At 43.2% G+C, this 15,520-nt stretch overlaps 1 protein-coding gene across 1 annotated transcript in view; it reads right to left on the bottom strand.

Annotated features, from left to right (window-relative positions):
• ADGRB1 (adhesion G protein-coupled receptor B1) overlaps positions 1 to 15,520 on the bottom strand; it is a 268,637-nt gene that overhangs the window by 160,786 nt on the left and 92,331 nt on the right. The window contains exons 6-7 of the mRNA XM_087931808.1: positions 12,096 to 12,271; positions 9,070 to 9,234 (exon numbers count right to left, since the gene is read on the bottom strand). Coding sequence (XP_087787934.1) covers positions 9,070 to 9,234; positions 12,096 to 12,271 — 341 coding nt within the window. The remainder of the gene's footprint in view (positions 1 to 9,069; positions 9,235 to 12,095; positions 12,272 to 15,520) is intronic.

Genomic DNA, 15,520 nt, shown 5'->3' with positions numbered 1-15,520 from the left:
ATGATGGAAAATCTCTATAGACACTATTCCAAATGTGGCTTCATAAGTGAAGGGTGATTCCCTGATATATTTTCTTGCCCACTATGGAAAGGAACACCAACTACTTGAACCTTAGCTACAATACTATAGGATTTTTTTGGTGGGGGGTCATCATTCCAAGAATAAAATTAATTGGTCAGACTTTGTATTCAAAACCAGGTCCAACCAACTGTGGTATTCTCTCATGCGTGCGGTGGCCCAGGAGGGTAGCAGACAAATCAAGTATAAAACATATATATATATGCAATAGAACATGTTATAGCCATAAATGCATTTCATGAAAATTCCCATAAATATTCTACACTTCTGGAAAAGGAGAGGTAGAGTTTGCAGCCTACAAGATTGAAGAATGAATCCCACTTCTGCTTCAATAATGCCAGCCTTTATGCATTGAAGTTATTTACGAGACATAAACCAGGGGAAGCTGTCAGAGGAATATTAAAGCTATTTCTCAACTCGGAGCAGGAAGATAGGAGGGCGCAGATATTTTTCAAGTTCCAATTATATTTCTTTCCTTCCTGAACATGTAAAGCAACTTGTAAACAGAGTGGGCACATACATGGCCCAGAAAGACTAGAAAAATATTGCCGAAGTAAGACTGACTGTAGACATACCTAGAACCGTAGACCTGCCTAGACCTTAAAATAGCCTTGCTTTACCTCAGTGTTTCTCAACCATGCAATGAGAAGGCAGAACACTCAATCAGAGGAATAGCTTGCCTCCGGAAGTTGTGGGGCGCCCATCACTGAAGGTTTTCAAGATGAGATTGGACAACCATTCATCTGAAATGGTATAGGGTTTCTTGCTTGAGCAGAGGGCTGGACTAGAAGACCTCCAAGGTCCCTTCCATTATTCTGTTACTCTTTAATTAATCATTGGACCAACTTGCCTCCAGAAGTGAGTGTACCATCACTGAAGGTTTTCAAGAAGAGATTGGACAGCCCTTTGATATAGGATAGGATCTCTGGATTGACCAGGGCATTGACCTTCTGATACATGAAGCATGTGAGCTTTTCCCTTCAGCCTTCACAGGTTTGATCTGGATTTTTAGATTCTTTCATCCAATCTAGATCAGCTGGAGTTCATGGGCACCCCCTCCCGCCTAGTTGGAGATTATCCAGTTTGGAAAAAAAAACAACTAATGATCCTTTTTGCTCTTGGACAAGGCAATTTGTAGTCCAGACCATTAGAAAGCTGTTGTGTGAACACAACATGAGGAGGAGGAGGAGGAGGAGGAGGGTCATTCCTGGCAGGCCATATGCTCCACCATCTGTTCTTCTGCAGATAGAGATGGAGGAGCCACTCAAGGTACAATGTCCTTCTCTGATTTTGCAAGCTGCACTGAATGACACTTCTGGTAATGAAACTTGACGCTCTGTATTAGAGATGGTTGATAAAAGAGGACATAGACTCATAAGGCTGCAAGGGACCTCAGGGGTCTTCTAATCTAATGCCCTGCTCATGCCAGGAGCCTCATGCCATCCCAGGCAAATGGTTGTCGAAAACCTCTAGTGGTGGAGACTAACAGAATAACAGAAGGGACCTTGGAGGTCCTCTAGCCAATTCCCCTCTGCAAGCAGGATATCCTACACCATTTCAGACAAGTGACTGCCCCAGTCTCTTCTTAAAACCTCCAGTGTTAGAGCACCCAGAACTTCCAGAGAGAAGCTGTTCCATTGAATGGTTGTTCTCACGGTCAGGAAATTTCACCTTAGTTCTAGGTTGCTTCTCTCTTTGATTAGCTTCCGTTTGTTGCTTCTTCTCCTGCCTTGTGGTGCTTTGGAGAATAATCAGAATCAGAATGCAGATGGAACAGACTTTGAGATCTTCTAGTCCAGCCCGCTGATCAGGCAGGAGATCCTATACCGTTTCAGACAAGTGCCTATCCAATCTCTTCTTTAAAATCTCCAGTGATCCGGTCGACTAGAAGTCACTTCTCCTGGTGATGGACCAAACTCACCCACTTGTCATTCCACCATCAAGACAAGGATCTGTGGACAAACCCTGATTTTTGCACAAGTCTGCCTTGGGTACCGTCGGTGCCTGTTCTTAGTCCAGGAGATCTTTTTCTTGATGACTCATGCTTTAGTCATCGCCTGTTTGGATTGCTGTAATGTGATCCAGGTGCTGTTAATCTTCAAGATCATTTGGAAGCTCTAGATTGGCCAGAAGGCAGCACTGCAGATAATTTTGAAGCGCTTTTTTTTTTTTTTAAATTACAGCCATATAACACCAGTGCTCAGGGAGCCGCAATGGCTCTCCGTGAACATCCTATTGTAATCCAAGATGCTGGTTCTTCAAACCCTACTTGGCTTTCAGGCCAGAAGACCGTCTCTGTTATCTCTGCTTGTCCCACCAGATCTAGGCAAGGGGGACATGCTCCAACTCCTTTCCATCAAACAATGTCATCTCACTGGACCCTTCTGTAGGTCAGGCCCGAACCCAAGAATGACACGTGGTGAATTTTCCAAGCTGAGTTCTTTCTTGTTTCAAACCTATAGACAGAATATTGCCAGATTGCACACTCTACTAATTACATTTACAATATTCTTTGGGAACTATTAGGGAGGGGGTGTCCTCATCCCCTTTCTCTCACACATGATGTCTGAGCTAAGTTGCCTCTTACTCCTCTGGATTTCACCTGCCTGGGAATCCATCTCCTTACAACATTCCATCACCCAATTTCTGCTCTGAGGAACCATATCCCCCTTGAGATCAGGAGCTTTTTGCAAAGTGGTGAAGACCTACCAGCTGACCAAAGCATTTGGGCCGGTAGTTTAGGCAAGCTCTGCTAGTTAATGATTGTTTTTAAAAGTTGCTTTGGTTTATGGTTTTGACCAGGTGCATTTCTTTTCCAATAGCTTATAAGGGCATTCATTCTGAAAAAATAAAAGGTGCACCTCATTTTTCAAAGCACTACGTGGATTGTTTAGGCAAGCAACCATAAGCAATGTTCTTTCTGGATGCAAACCAGAGCAGAGGTCTCAAAAAGTCATTGGCAGCTTGAAAAGGGAGGGATGGAGAGAGAGAAGACAGAGAGAGGGAGAGAGGGAGAGAAATAAGACACAAGAAAGAGAAGAAAGAGAGGGGCCAAAGAGACAGAATGAGAGAAAAAGAGAGAACGGAAAGAAAGGGAGAGAAAATGAAAGAGAAAGAGAAAAGAGAGAGGGAAAGAGAAGAGAGCAAGAGAGAGAATGGAAGAGAGAAAGAGAATGAGAGAGAGAAGGGACATAGAGAGGAAGTGGAAGAAAGGAAGCGGGAAAGGAAAGAAAGGGAAAGACAATGGGAGAGAGAGAGAGAAGGAGAGAGAAGAGAAAGAGAAAAGAGTAAGAGAGAGAATGGAAGAGAAAAGAAGAATGAGAAAAGAGATGAAAGAGAGAAAGAGGAAGAGAAAATGAGAGAGACAGAGAGAAAGCGAGAGAGAAAGAGAGATAAAAGAGAAAGCAGATAGTAAAAGAGAGAGGGTGGGGATCAGTGTGGTGAAACTAAGACAGGCCTGAGTAGCTTCCAGGAAGACAAATTTAATTTTAGAAGACTCTAAAATATATCCCTTGGCAGCTGATGCCAAAAAGCCAACATTTAGAATTTAATTATTATTATAAATTCAGACTTCCCCACAGACACTTATCGGAACTAGCAGTATTTCACGGTGCAAGTTCCATACATCCACTTTATGTCTATTTCAACAATGCAGTTTAAGAGGAGTATCTTCCTTTTGGCTCCTGAAGGGTCTACTTGGGCCTCAAAATCTACTCCCTGCTCAGTCAAAGAATCCCAGTTGAAGCATCCCCACCGCATAGAATGTAGAATAAACGGGTTGGGAGGGAGCTTGGAGGTCTTCTAGTCCAACCCCCTGCTCAAGCAGGAGACCCTATACCATTCTAGACAAATGACTGTCCAGTCTCTTCTAAAAGACCTCTAGTGATGGAGCGTCCACAACTTCTGGGGGCAATTTGTTCCAAGGGGTGATTGTTCTCGCCATTAGGAAATTTCTCCTTAGTTCCAGGTTGCTTCTCTCCTTGATTAGTTTCCATCTCTTGCTTCTTGTCCCGCCCTATTTGGAGAATAGGTCCACCTCCCCTCTTCTCTGGGACAGTCCCTCAGATACTGAAAGACTGCTATCATGTCACCCCTAGTCCTCCTTTTCATTAGACTAGATAGACCTAGTGCCCTCAATTGTTCATTGTATGGTTTAGCCTCCAGTCTCTTTATCCTCTTTGTTCTTCTTCTCTGAATCAACCAGATGCTGTCCAATGAAGGGGACATGTGACGTGATGCCCGGAAAAATATGGCACACTTCGCTTAACCCTCCAGGGAAAGATTGAAAGTAAACGAGGTCCAGGAAGAAGAATATCATGGCTTCAAAACCTAAGGGACTGGTTTGGACAAAACTCAATCGCATTTTTTTGTGTGTGTGACCGCTGATCAAAATAGGATCGCCAACACGATCACCAACATCCGATGATGAATACGGTACAATAAGAAGAAGAATGAAGGGGAGGCCACCGTACCAGTGGTGGTATGCTACCGGTTCAGTCCGGTTCACCTGAATCGGTAGTAAAAAAGAAAAGCCTCCGAGAATCAGCAGAGAGGAGAAAGAAGAGAAAAAAATGCAAAATTGGCCTTCCCATCTGCCCTTGCGCTTTTCTCTCCTTTATCCTCTCTGCTGATTGGCTCTGCGGGCATCAGCTGGTGTGTGGAAAGCTGTGCGCGCAGGCTAGGTGTGTGCACATAAGGTGTGCATGGGTGCGCCAGTGCATCACTGCACCAGTAGTGAAACAGGTAGGATCCCACTGCCCGCACCCTACCTTTAATTCAGGGGTCCCCAACCTTCCTTGCACCAGGGACCTTAAATAAGAACAACCATGCTTCGTATTGTCTTGTGGAATCGCTCGCTCACCTGTCACTTACATGGACCAGTTTCCAACAGGCCATGGTGTTAGGGTTGACTTTCTCAGACATCTCTGCTTGCAACCCGACAGTAGAAACTAAGGAGGGGACAGGGGACTAATTGGAGTTTTTGGGAAGCTGGGAGGGAATTGAGGACTTCAAGAACACCCATCTGTGGTCAGAGGGAATTTTTACACCTCAAGGTCAAATGGTGGGAAACCTCTGAAAGGCACAGACTATTCCCAAAACAAACTGACTGTACATGATGGGTGGACAATGGACAGTGCGTGGCCCAGGGGAAAAAGGGGGAACTTCTACCTAAGCTGCTTTTCGCGTGATAACCTCAAAACTGGCTTTGCTTCTTCTGTACCTATGTGGCATTATCCGTAAAGCTATGTGATACCCCAGAAGTTTTTTTTTTTTTGCTGCATGTGCCAATGGGACAATACCAGTCCATGGTTTCAGAGGTTAGGGGACCATGCTCTAACTCATAGACATCACCATCTGTTGTGGTTCGCTGGCAGTCTGTGCGGATGGCAGTGGAATTGGACAGTGGGGAAGAACGGGAACCAGTCGGGGAGTCTGGGGAGGATTCGGACAAGGGTCCAGCAGAGATGGGGCCAGGCCTTTGGAGCCTCCAGAGTCTGACAGCAGTGAGGCAGAGGAACAAGGGAAGCCTGTTCCCAGTGTGTGCATGCGCAGAGCTGCTAGAAGGTGAGAGCAGCTGAAACAAAAGGGGTGACTCGGGAGTAAGGCTGGGAGGCAATTGCCCCTCCCATAAGGTATAAAAGACAGGCAAAGATGATGAAACCTTTGCAGGAAGCAAAGTCGTTTGTTTGGTTCAGATTCATTCTTGAAGTTCTTTGTACTTCATTTTGTTTTGTTTTCTAGTTCATTGGATACTTCTGTTATGGCAGCACTTCACAGCAACGCAAGGTGGGTGCTTATCTCGAGGGACTGTTTGAGATTTATTACTGGCTGGGAATGAAAATAATTCCCAGTGTTGCAATAAAACAAGACTTGTTTTTAAAATAAGCATGTGCGTAATGACCGTCTTGGAAGCCTTAGCCAGAACACCATTGAACTGTCCGTTGTCAACCCTGGGGCTTCAGTGCTGCCACACCAGAGCTGCGGGATAGGGAGAGGGGATTACAGATCGCTGGGGGTGTATAGTCAAAACAAAATACTTTCTCGTGGGAACCAAGGACGTTCTCACCCCTGACTGGAGGAAGGAGGAGTGATGTCACCAGACCAGTAGATACTGCCTTGATTGGGCCGTGTGACTGATCGTTTGGGATTGGAGGGAAAACTTTCATTTTTAATTAGATGAAAATCAAAGGATTCTTCAGAGTTGGTTTTCACCAGAAATGTGCCAATATGATAGTTCGAATAAATCTATTCTTTGAAGAACCTACCTGCCTCAGAGTTTTTGCTTGAAATGGATCTATTACTTGGCATCCATATTGCATGAAATATTTTATCTAAATCTTATGCAGGTCCTACCTTATTCTAACTTCCATATCCTGAACTCCAGAACTGTTCCAGAATGGTTAAATAATTGGGAATCAACCTCACAAAAGTCTCAGAAATCACCAGCAACTTTTCTAGTCCATCCAAGTACAAGGACCCCACTGTGACTTTCCACTAGCTGGTTCTTGACTGTAAATTCTTTCCCAACAACAGCTGGAATGATTTTGGACAGCACAATTCTCTTTCTTCTGTAATTTGTATTCCTCATTCAGAAACTAATCAAATTAATTTTTGAGAAGGAGCGGAGAGGGCACGTGTGCAAAATTTTAATAATTGGTACAATCAAAAGAATAATTTTTTCAAGGAACTACTGCTGAAGTTGAAATACATCTTTCTCCGAACTTGGCAACTTTAAGACTTGTGGACTTCAATCCCCAGAATTCCTCAGCCTGCATGGCTAGTTGAAGAATTCTGGGAGTTGAAGTCCACAAGTCTTCATGCCAAATTTGGAGAGCCCTAGTCTACAGCGATGTTTGTCAACCTTGGAAACTTAAGCATTTTTGGACTTCAACACCTAGAATTTCCATCCAAGCCTGATCTTCTGGAAGCTGAATCCCACACATTTAAATCTTGACGTGATTCCTCTATTGGAGACACAATTATCATGTATAAGCCATTTCTTATTTTGGCCATATCGTACAGGAAAAAGCAATTTCCCATTCTGGTGAGAGAGACGTTCCCTGAAGATGGGCTCCAACACAACTCCAAAAGCTCAGAAGACTAAACCTCTGGATCCAATGACTGATCCAGATGGGATCCTGCAAAGCAATTATGCTTGAAAGAGTTAGCCATAAAAGGAAAACAGATCGCCAAAGAACATGGCTGGACACCATCAAAGCTTTGGCACCAGCTAGATGTTGTGGGCTGTTGGCCGCTGGCCCCTCCAGCAGCCGAGGAGGAAACGTGGGAGTCAGGGTTGGCATCAGGGCAACCAGGGAGGGGAAAGAGGGAATGGAGCTGGAGAGAGAGAGACAGCCTTCCAATGGAAAGTCAACAGCCCCCAGGTCTGGAGGTGGTTGATAAGGAAGAGGAGGAACAGCTGGGTCCAGTGCATGAAGCACAAAAAGCAGAGGAGAGGAGAACAGTGGAAATCTATAGGCCAGCCCTTGTAATGGAAGAGCCACCGCTGCTACCAAAGCCCCATCCTAACTCTGGGGATAAAAGGCAGGGGGTGGAGATGAATAGATGTGGAAGATAACTATTCATCTCCAGGACGGATGGACTTGTTAGCCTGCATTGAGAGAGAAACTTTTTGCTGGGGGGCTGCTGACACTCCTAATAAATGAATCTTTGAATTCGCTCCAGCGGGTTCGTCGTGTTGGGGAAGCTGGTTTAGAACACTAAAATATAGAACAATTAGAAGAAGCAGTGCAAGATCAGAAGATGTGGTGAGACCTCGCCCATGGAATCACCAAGGGTTGGACACAACTGAAAGGATCTCATCATAATCATCATAACAACAATTACTACTAACCTGCCTTCAATCAAGGACCTGTATAGGAGTCACAAAGAGGGCTGTGAAAATATCTACAGACCCTTCACATCCCGGACATAAAGTGTTTCAACTCCTACCTTCAAAACGATGCTATAGAGCACTGCACACCAGAACAACTAGACACAAGGATAGTTTTTTTCCCCAAAAGCCATCACTCTGCTAAACAAATCATTCCCTCAACTCTCCAGCTATTTACAAAGTCTGCACTACTATCACTATTAATCGTCTCATCACTCCTTATCACCCATCCCCTCCAGTGGTGGAATTCAAATTTTTTTACTGCCGGTTCTGTGGCTGTGGCTTGGTGGGCATGGCAGGGGAAGGATACTTTAAAATCTCCGGTCAGAGGTGGTATTTGCTGGTTCTCTGAACTATTCAAAATTTCGGCTGCCGATTCTCCAGAACTGGTCAGAATCTGCTGAATACCACCTCTGATCCCCTCCGACTTGTGACTGTAACTCTGTCGCTTGTATCCTTACAATTTATATTGACTGTTTTCTAGTGTGATTTGATTCCTTATTGTACCCTATGACTATCATTAAGTGTTGTACCTGATGATTCTTGACTCTTGATGAATGTGTCTTTCCTTTTATGTACACTGAGAACATTTGCACCAAGACAAATTCCTTGTGTGTCCAATCACACTTGGCCAATAAAGAATTCTATTCTATTCTATTCTATTCTATTCTATTCTATTCTATTCTATTCTATTCTATTCTATTCTATTCTATTCTATTCTATTCTATTCTATTCTATTCCATTCCATTCCATTCCATTCCATTCCATTCTATCATTATTCTATTCTAGTCTAGTCTAGTCTCATCTAGTCTAGTCTAGTCTAGGCTAGGCTAGGCTAGGCTAGTCTATTCTTTCCTTATTTTATTCTATTCTATTCTTTCATTATTCTATTCTGTTCTGTTCTGTTCTATTCCATTCCATTCTATTCCATTCCATTCCATTCTCCCTTCCCTTCCCTTCATCTATTCTATTCTATTCTATTCTATTCTATTCTATTCTATTCTATTCTATTCTATTCTATTCTATTCTATTCTATTCTATCCTATCCTATCCTATCCTATCCTATTTCATCATCATCATCATTCTCAGCCACTTACCTGGACACCTCCGTTCATTGCATTGCTTGAATTCTTCCTTGGGACCTTGACATGGCTCTCCTCCGAAGAAAGGACCATAGCAGACACGGTCACGTTTCTGGGTTCCTCCTCCACAGGTGGCAGTACAGCTTCCCCAAGGACCCCAGACCTGCCATTTTCCATCCACTGCAGCGGAAGGACAAGAATGACAAGAAGCGTGTTGCAACATTCCTACAGAAAAGGAAGGCCGAAAGAACACCAGGCCTGCAAAGGGAATGCCTACAACTAACAAATGACCTTCAAGTCGATCTCAAATGTACTTTTATTTTATTTTTTTTAAGGCAACTGGACTTTCTCGGTTTTTCTCCTTGGGAAAACATTTCACTTTTCATTCCAGAAGCTTCTTCAGTTCTGCAGACAAGGGCTTTTTGGATGACAAGCAAAATGTTTTCCAAGGAGAAAAACCAAGGAAGTCCAGTTGCCTTTTGGAAAAAAAAAAATCACCTTTGGGACAAACGAAACCTGGATGATTGAGAATCTCCATAAATGCTTAAATTCAATATAGGTAGTCCTCAATTTACAATGACCCTTCAGAGTTACAACGGCACTGAAAAAGTGGCACAGTTGTTTTTCACACTTACAACCATTGCAGACAGATGGTCATTTGCATCCTTTTAGACAGTCGTTGAGGCCACTTGGAGGTTTGTCCATGTCCTCAGGGGCCACCTGAGTGGTGCAAATGTGTGTGGAGCCTTCTTGGAACTGCTGAAAGGACTGTGTTGTAGACTGGAATTAGGTGATGCGGTGACCCTCCTTCTCTGTTGAGAGAGGGCTGTTCAATTTTGACTAAGGCAATTTTGCACTACTCAGGTGACCCCGAGGACACAGATAAACCTCCCAGTGGCCCCAACAACCCTCTAAAAGGATGCAAATGACCAGCTCTGTCTGCAAGGAATATAAATCCTTCCATTCCCCACCATCCTTTCAGAGCTGAAGAAGATTCTTGGCTTGAGAAGCGAAATGTCTTCAAAGAAAAACCAGAAAATCCAGTTGCTTCTTTAAAAAGCAACTCTGGGATGTTTGCTTGTTTGTTGTATATATCTGTCACCCTTCTCATAGTTCAAGACAATAACTTGGTCCTCAACACCAATAAAACCAAGGAGCTTATAGTGGATTAGAGAAGGAACACATCAGACATCTAGCCCTTGCTTATCAATGGAGACCGAGTGGAGCAACTGGCCAGCTTTAAGTTTCTGGGTGTTACCCTAAAAGAGGACCTGACCAGGGGTGTCCTGGTCAAAAGGGCCCAGCAGAGATTATACTACCTGAGGCTTCTCAGGAAACAACAACTGAATGGAAAACTGCTGGTGACCTTCTACCACTGCACCATAGAGAGTATCTTAACTTACTCCACCTGTGCCTGGTTTGCCAATTGCACAGGGGCAGATAGGACAGCACTCCAGAGGGTGAACATCATTGCCCAGAGGATCATGGGTTGCCCTCTCCCCTCTTTGGAAGAGATTTAGAGCTCCTGCTGCCTTAAGAAAGTTCAAAACATCCTCAAAGATCCATCTCATCCTGGGAACCCTTTTTTTGAAGTATTACCATCTGGCAGACGGTACAGGACAATAAAAACAAGGATAAATAGGCTGAAAAACAGCTTCTATCCCAGGGCAATGGCTCTGTTGAATTCTACTGTACAGTGTTGATGCGGTGTCAGGGTTTTCAATTCAATGTGTGGAGTGTGAAGCATGTGCGTTTGTGTTTTTTTTTCATGGTCATGATGTGCACTGAAGATGGTACGAGGTGCAATCGCAATAAAGTAAACTAAACTAAAATCGAGGCAGTTTCATCTGGAGAAAAAGTTGGGCTGAAGTTTCAAAATCTTTAAAAAATTCTTCTACGAAGCATGGAAGTTCTGCTTTTAGAGAAGATATATTATGGGAAAGGGAAACTTTCAAAGCAATGTGCCTTCCCGCATTTTCCCAAAAACCAAAACATGATGTCATTAATACAGTTGAGACACCAGGTGGCACTAGACTTAGTTGTATCTGAGTGGGATGAAGACTTTTCAAAGAATGTAGATCAGTTTACATTCGAAAGACACAACAAGCCAACATAAATGTTGGTTTCCTGATCATTGAGCCCTTCAGTTCTTCCATGTCACCTTTTTGTATGTTTGACAAGAGCAAAAGGTGAACTGGCCTCAATGAGAAAGTGTACCTAAGTCTATTACGGGTAGTTTCGACTTACAACCATCATTGAACCCAGAGTTATGGTCATAAGTCCTTGTGGTTAAAAGTCGAGGCATCACGGGACCAAATCTGATTATTTTGGACATTTTGGGGGCGGCTATTAAGTGAATGCTGTGGTGATTAAGCAAATTCATTTCAACCATTGGATTTTTTGAAGGGGTGTGTGTGGAAATTGGAAGTAAATACCAGAAATGGTAAAAAAAATGTCAAAAATTGGGGTCCCATGACCACAGGATGCTACAAATGGTTGTAAAGGTGAGCAGGATGCTACAAATGGTTGTAAAGGCCCCAATGCAATCATGTGACAGCAGTGTGTGTGTGAGAGAGGGCGGGAGCAGAGAGGGACAGAGAGAGAGAGAGAAAGAGACAGGGGGGAGAAGGAGGGAGGGAGAGAGAGAGAGACTGTCATAACTTTAAAAATGAGTCATAAGTAGATTTTGGGGCCAAATTTCAAATGGTGTTGAAGCAACCAGCCCAAAGTTGAGGACTATGTACCCGATAGGAATATTGACACATTTTGTGTAATCTTCATTGAGACAATAGCTCAACATCTGTGAATCTCTCTCTCTCTGTATATGTTTCTCTATCTCTCTTTCTTTTTGTATCCATCTCTCTCTCTCTCTTTCATCTTACTATCACTCTTTCTTTCTTTTCATCTAGCTCATCTATTTCTGCCTATCTAATCGCTCTTCTTCCCAAATGTATTGCCCACCCATGATACCACATAAATCTTCCATTCCGTCCCTGGTCTCCAAAGATCTCAACTTGGGAAGGGTTCCCCATGAAACCCACCTGGACACTGCCGAAGGAAACAGTCTCGGGACTCGACCCAGGGCCCCTGGCACTCCGCCCCTCCGTACGAAGGTCCGTTGCATTCCCGTGTCCGCTGCTGGGTGCCATTGGAGCAGGAGGTAGAACAGGAGCTCCAGCCGGACCAGGCATTCCAGTTGCCGTCCACTGAGTGGCCCAAAGGAAGAAAAGACAGGAGACAGAATGTGAAAACCGCTTTGGCATGGGTGGGGTCCACATACCAGCATTCTGTTGCAAGCACAGATTGTATCGATGGGAGTGAAGATTCGTAGCGGAGGGTTGAGGTCCTTGGCGGTTTTCTTGCAGATGTTTCATTACCTAAACATCATCAGTGCTAGAAGGGAGGGGAGTTTGTGAAGAGGAGGAGGAGGAGAACCGTGGGGTCCTTGGTGCTCACCAAGCTTGGTGGTTTTCTTGAAGAAACTCAATTCCCCAACTAGAGAACATCAGCAGTGCTAGAAGGCACAAGCACCACTTCCTTCAGCACTGAAGGTGCTACCTAGTTGGGTAATGAAACGTGTGCAAGAAAATCAACAAACTCAAAGAGCACCAAGGACCCCACAATTCTCTTCATCCTCCTCCCTTCCACTTCCTCCCATCCTCCTCCTCTTCACAAATCCTACCTCCTTCTAGCGCCGATGATGTTACCTAGTTGGATGATGAAATGTCTGCAAGAAAACCACCAAGCTCAGAGAACTCCTCCCTCCTTCCCTTCCATCCTTCCTTTCCTCCCTCTCTCCCTTTTCATGATTCTATAATTTGGAACCTTAGTTTGCACTGTAGTAACTTCCCAGTTAAATGTAGATTTTGAGATAGGGAATTTCAATCTCCACAGCACAGAAAGGCAATCGTGCCCTCTTGCCAGACATTGTATAAATATTTGCCCATCAAGAGTCATGAGCTACATAGGTGCTTGTTTCAAAAATTAGATTTACTTAGCTGCCTAACAAATCTTCCTGTGGCTATAATCTCAAGAAGAAGGGTAAGAGGAACAAGAGAAAACAATCCTGAAGGAGAAAGGCCATTTATCCAGACTGGGAATATTGGGATTATAAAGCCCATCCTGGAATAGTAGAACTCACAGAGGAATACAAGAGAAGAATTTAGCATAGACCTTCCAGTGATGGTTCTAGTAAAGACTTGAACAATGGTCCCTGTCCAACAAAATGAAATTCAATGTGGAGAAAAGCAAGATTTTACAGTTAGGCAGTTAAAAAAAACCAAGCTACAAGTACAGACTAGGCGAAACCCGGCTCAAAAATAATAACTGTGATTTGGAGTCCTAGTCGATAGTCACTTAAACATGAGCCAGCCGTGTATGGCAGCAGACAAAAAGGCTAATACAGTCCTTGGTTGTATAAACAGAGGCATAGAATCCAAATCACGTACAGTATTGGAGGAAAATTAGTAATCGGCTTGAAGAAATCACTAAAGTTAAAACTGAATGGAAACCAGAAATATTTTTATTAGGAATTCTAAAACAAAAGATAAGTAAAAAAAAAAATCACTATTATACTCCACATTTTAACAGCGGCAAGGCTTGTCTTTGGCCAAAACTGGAAATGTAGAAATACTCCCCCTGACTTCATGAAAGTAAAGTTTTGGAATGCACAGAAACGAACAGGCTATCACTGGAACTTAAAAATAAAGAGGAATCAGAATATTACGAGATTTGGAATTGTTGGTTACAATTGGCTGGAAGATAGACATGAAATTAATAAAACAAAGTCAAATAAAAAGGTATGACAGAAACTAATAATATTATATGTAAACAGATTTGTAATATATAATTAGATGAAACTTTGTATTATATGTTTACAGTAATAATTGTGAAAGAGTATTTCACATAATTTGAGAGATGTCAGAATGAGTGAACATCATTTGGCTTAAGTTGCGATAAGCGGAAAGTTTGATTTTATTGCATTTGTATAGATTCGTTTAATAAAGTATTTTTATTTTACTACCTCTTTATCAAGCCTTAGTAAGGCCACACCTGGAATACCATATCCAGTTTTGGTCAGCACATTACAAAAAAAGATGTTGAGACTTTGAAAAATTGCAAAGAGGAACAACTAAAGATGATTAAAGGCCCGAAAACTAAAACTTAGGAAGAACGGTTGCAGGATTTGGATTTGGCTAGTCTAGAGAAAAGAAGGATGGGGAGGACATGAGAGCAGTCTTTCAGTATTTGAGGGGCTGCCCCCCAAAAGAAGGGGGTCAACTTATTTTCCAAAGCACAAGAAGGTCCGACAAGAAACAATAAATGGAAACTAATCAAGGAGAGAAGCAACATGGAATTAAGGAGAAACTTCCTGAAAGTGAAGACAATAAACTAGTGGAACAGCTTGCCACCAGAATTTCTGGGTGCTCCAATACTGGAAGTTTTAACGAAAAGATTGGACAGCCGCTTGTCTGAAATAGTATAGGTTCTCTGGCTTGAGCAGGGGGTTGGACTAGAAGACCTCCAAGGTCCCTTCCAACTCTTCCATTCTGATATTCTAATTCAAGGAGACAGCGGATAACCTTTGAGTGAATTCCTTGAGCGCTCTTCCTACCGAAGCAAGAGAAGGAAACGTATTTATGGAATCCTTGAGGGCTGTCTTTGCTTTCTAATATCAGCTGCCTTGGTTTTGATAAGATATTTTTCTCTTTTGACAATTTAGCCCTGCTCCCTTCTGTAATCTGTAAATAACTTACTGAGGACTCGGTTTGCCAGGCTGAATATCCTAACTGCAAACAGGAATTTGGGATGATAAAGCAAATACAAATTATTTCAAAGCAGAAGGATTTGCGCTCTTGAAAGCTCCCCGGTTTCTCAAACATTCTGAATTCACCCCTCTTTGCACAATATCATTAGCTCAAAACTCACCACTTACACAAAGACACACACACACAGAGCCAGAAACACCAGCCATAATTTATCATCTAACTGGCGACACCTCCTTCTGCAATGTGCAATTTGGGAATGAAATATGTGTAATTTTTTATTGATGCTGTATATCTTGCAATGTGGCTTGACATGATGGACTTGCCCTAATTATCTCAGAACCTGCACTGCTAAAAGAGGGAGGCCAGAGATCGACCCCCGGCAAATAGATGAAGTTGGAAGGATCTGTTGAACTTGGATCTGGGTTGTAGATCTTTGGATGTCCTGAAGGTTCACAAACCACCTTGGGCCAATCTAGACAATGCTGGAGTGCCCAACTCTAGGTAAGCAAAGTTTGTTTCCATCACAAGACCCATCAGAAGACTTAACATAAGACCCTCACTTGACACACCCACACCTGACCCATCACTAGACCTTCAACTTGACACCCACACCTGACCCATCACAAGGTTCTCACTTGCCATGATCTCCCCATCACAAGACCCATCATAAGATTCTCACCAGACATTAGCCACACCTA

The sequence above is a fragment of the Pseudonaja textilis genome, chromosome 3 (assembly GCF_049901715.1).
Source record: "Pseudonaja textilis isolate UNSWEBS1 chromosome 3, rPseTex1.2, whole genome shotgun sequence".
In the NCBI taxonomy this organism is placed as follows: domain Eukaryota; kingdom Metazoa; phylum Chordata; class Lepidosauria; order Squamata; family Elapidae; genus Pseudonaja; species Pseudonaja textilis.
This window is presented reverse-complemented; position numbering and strand designations above follow the sequence as displayed.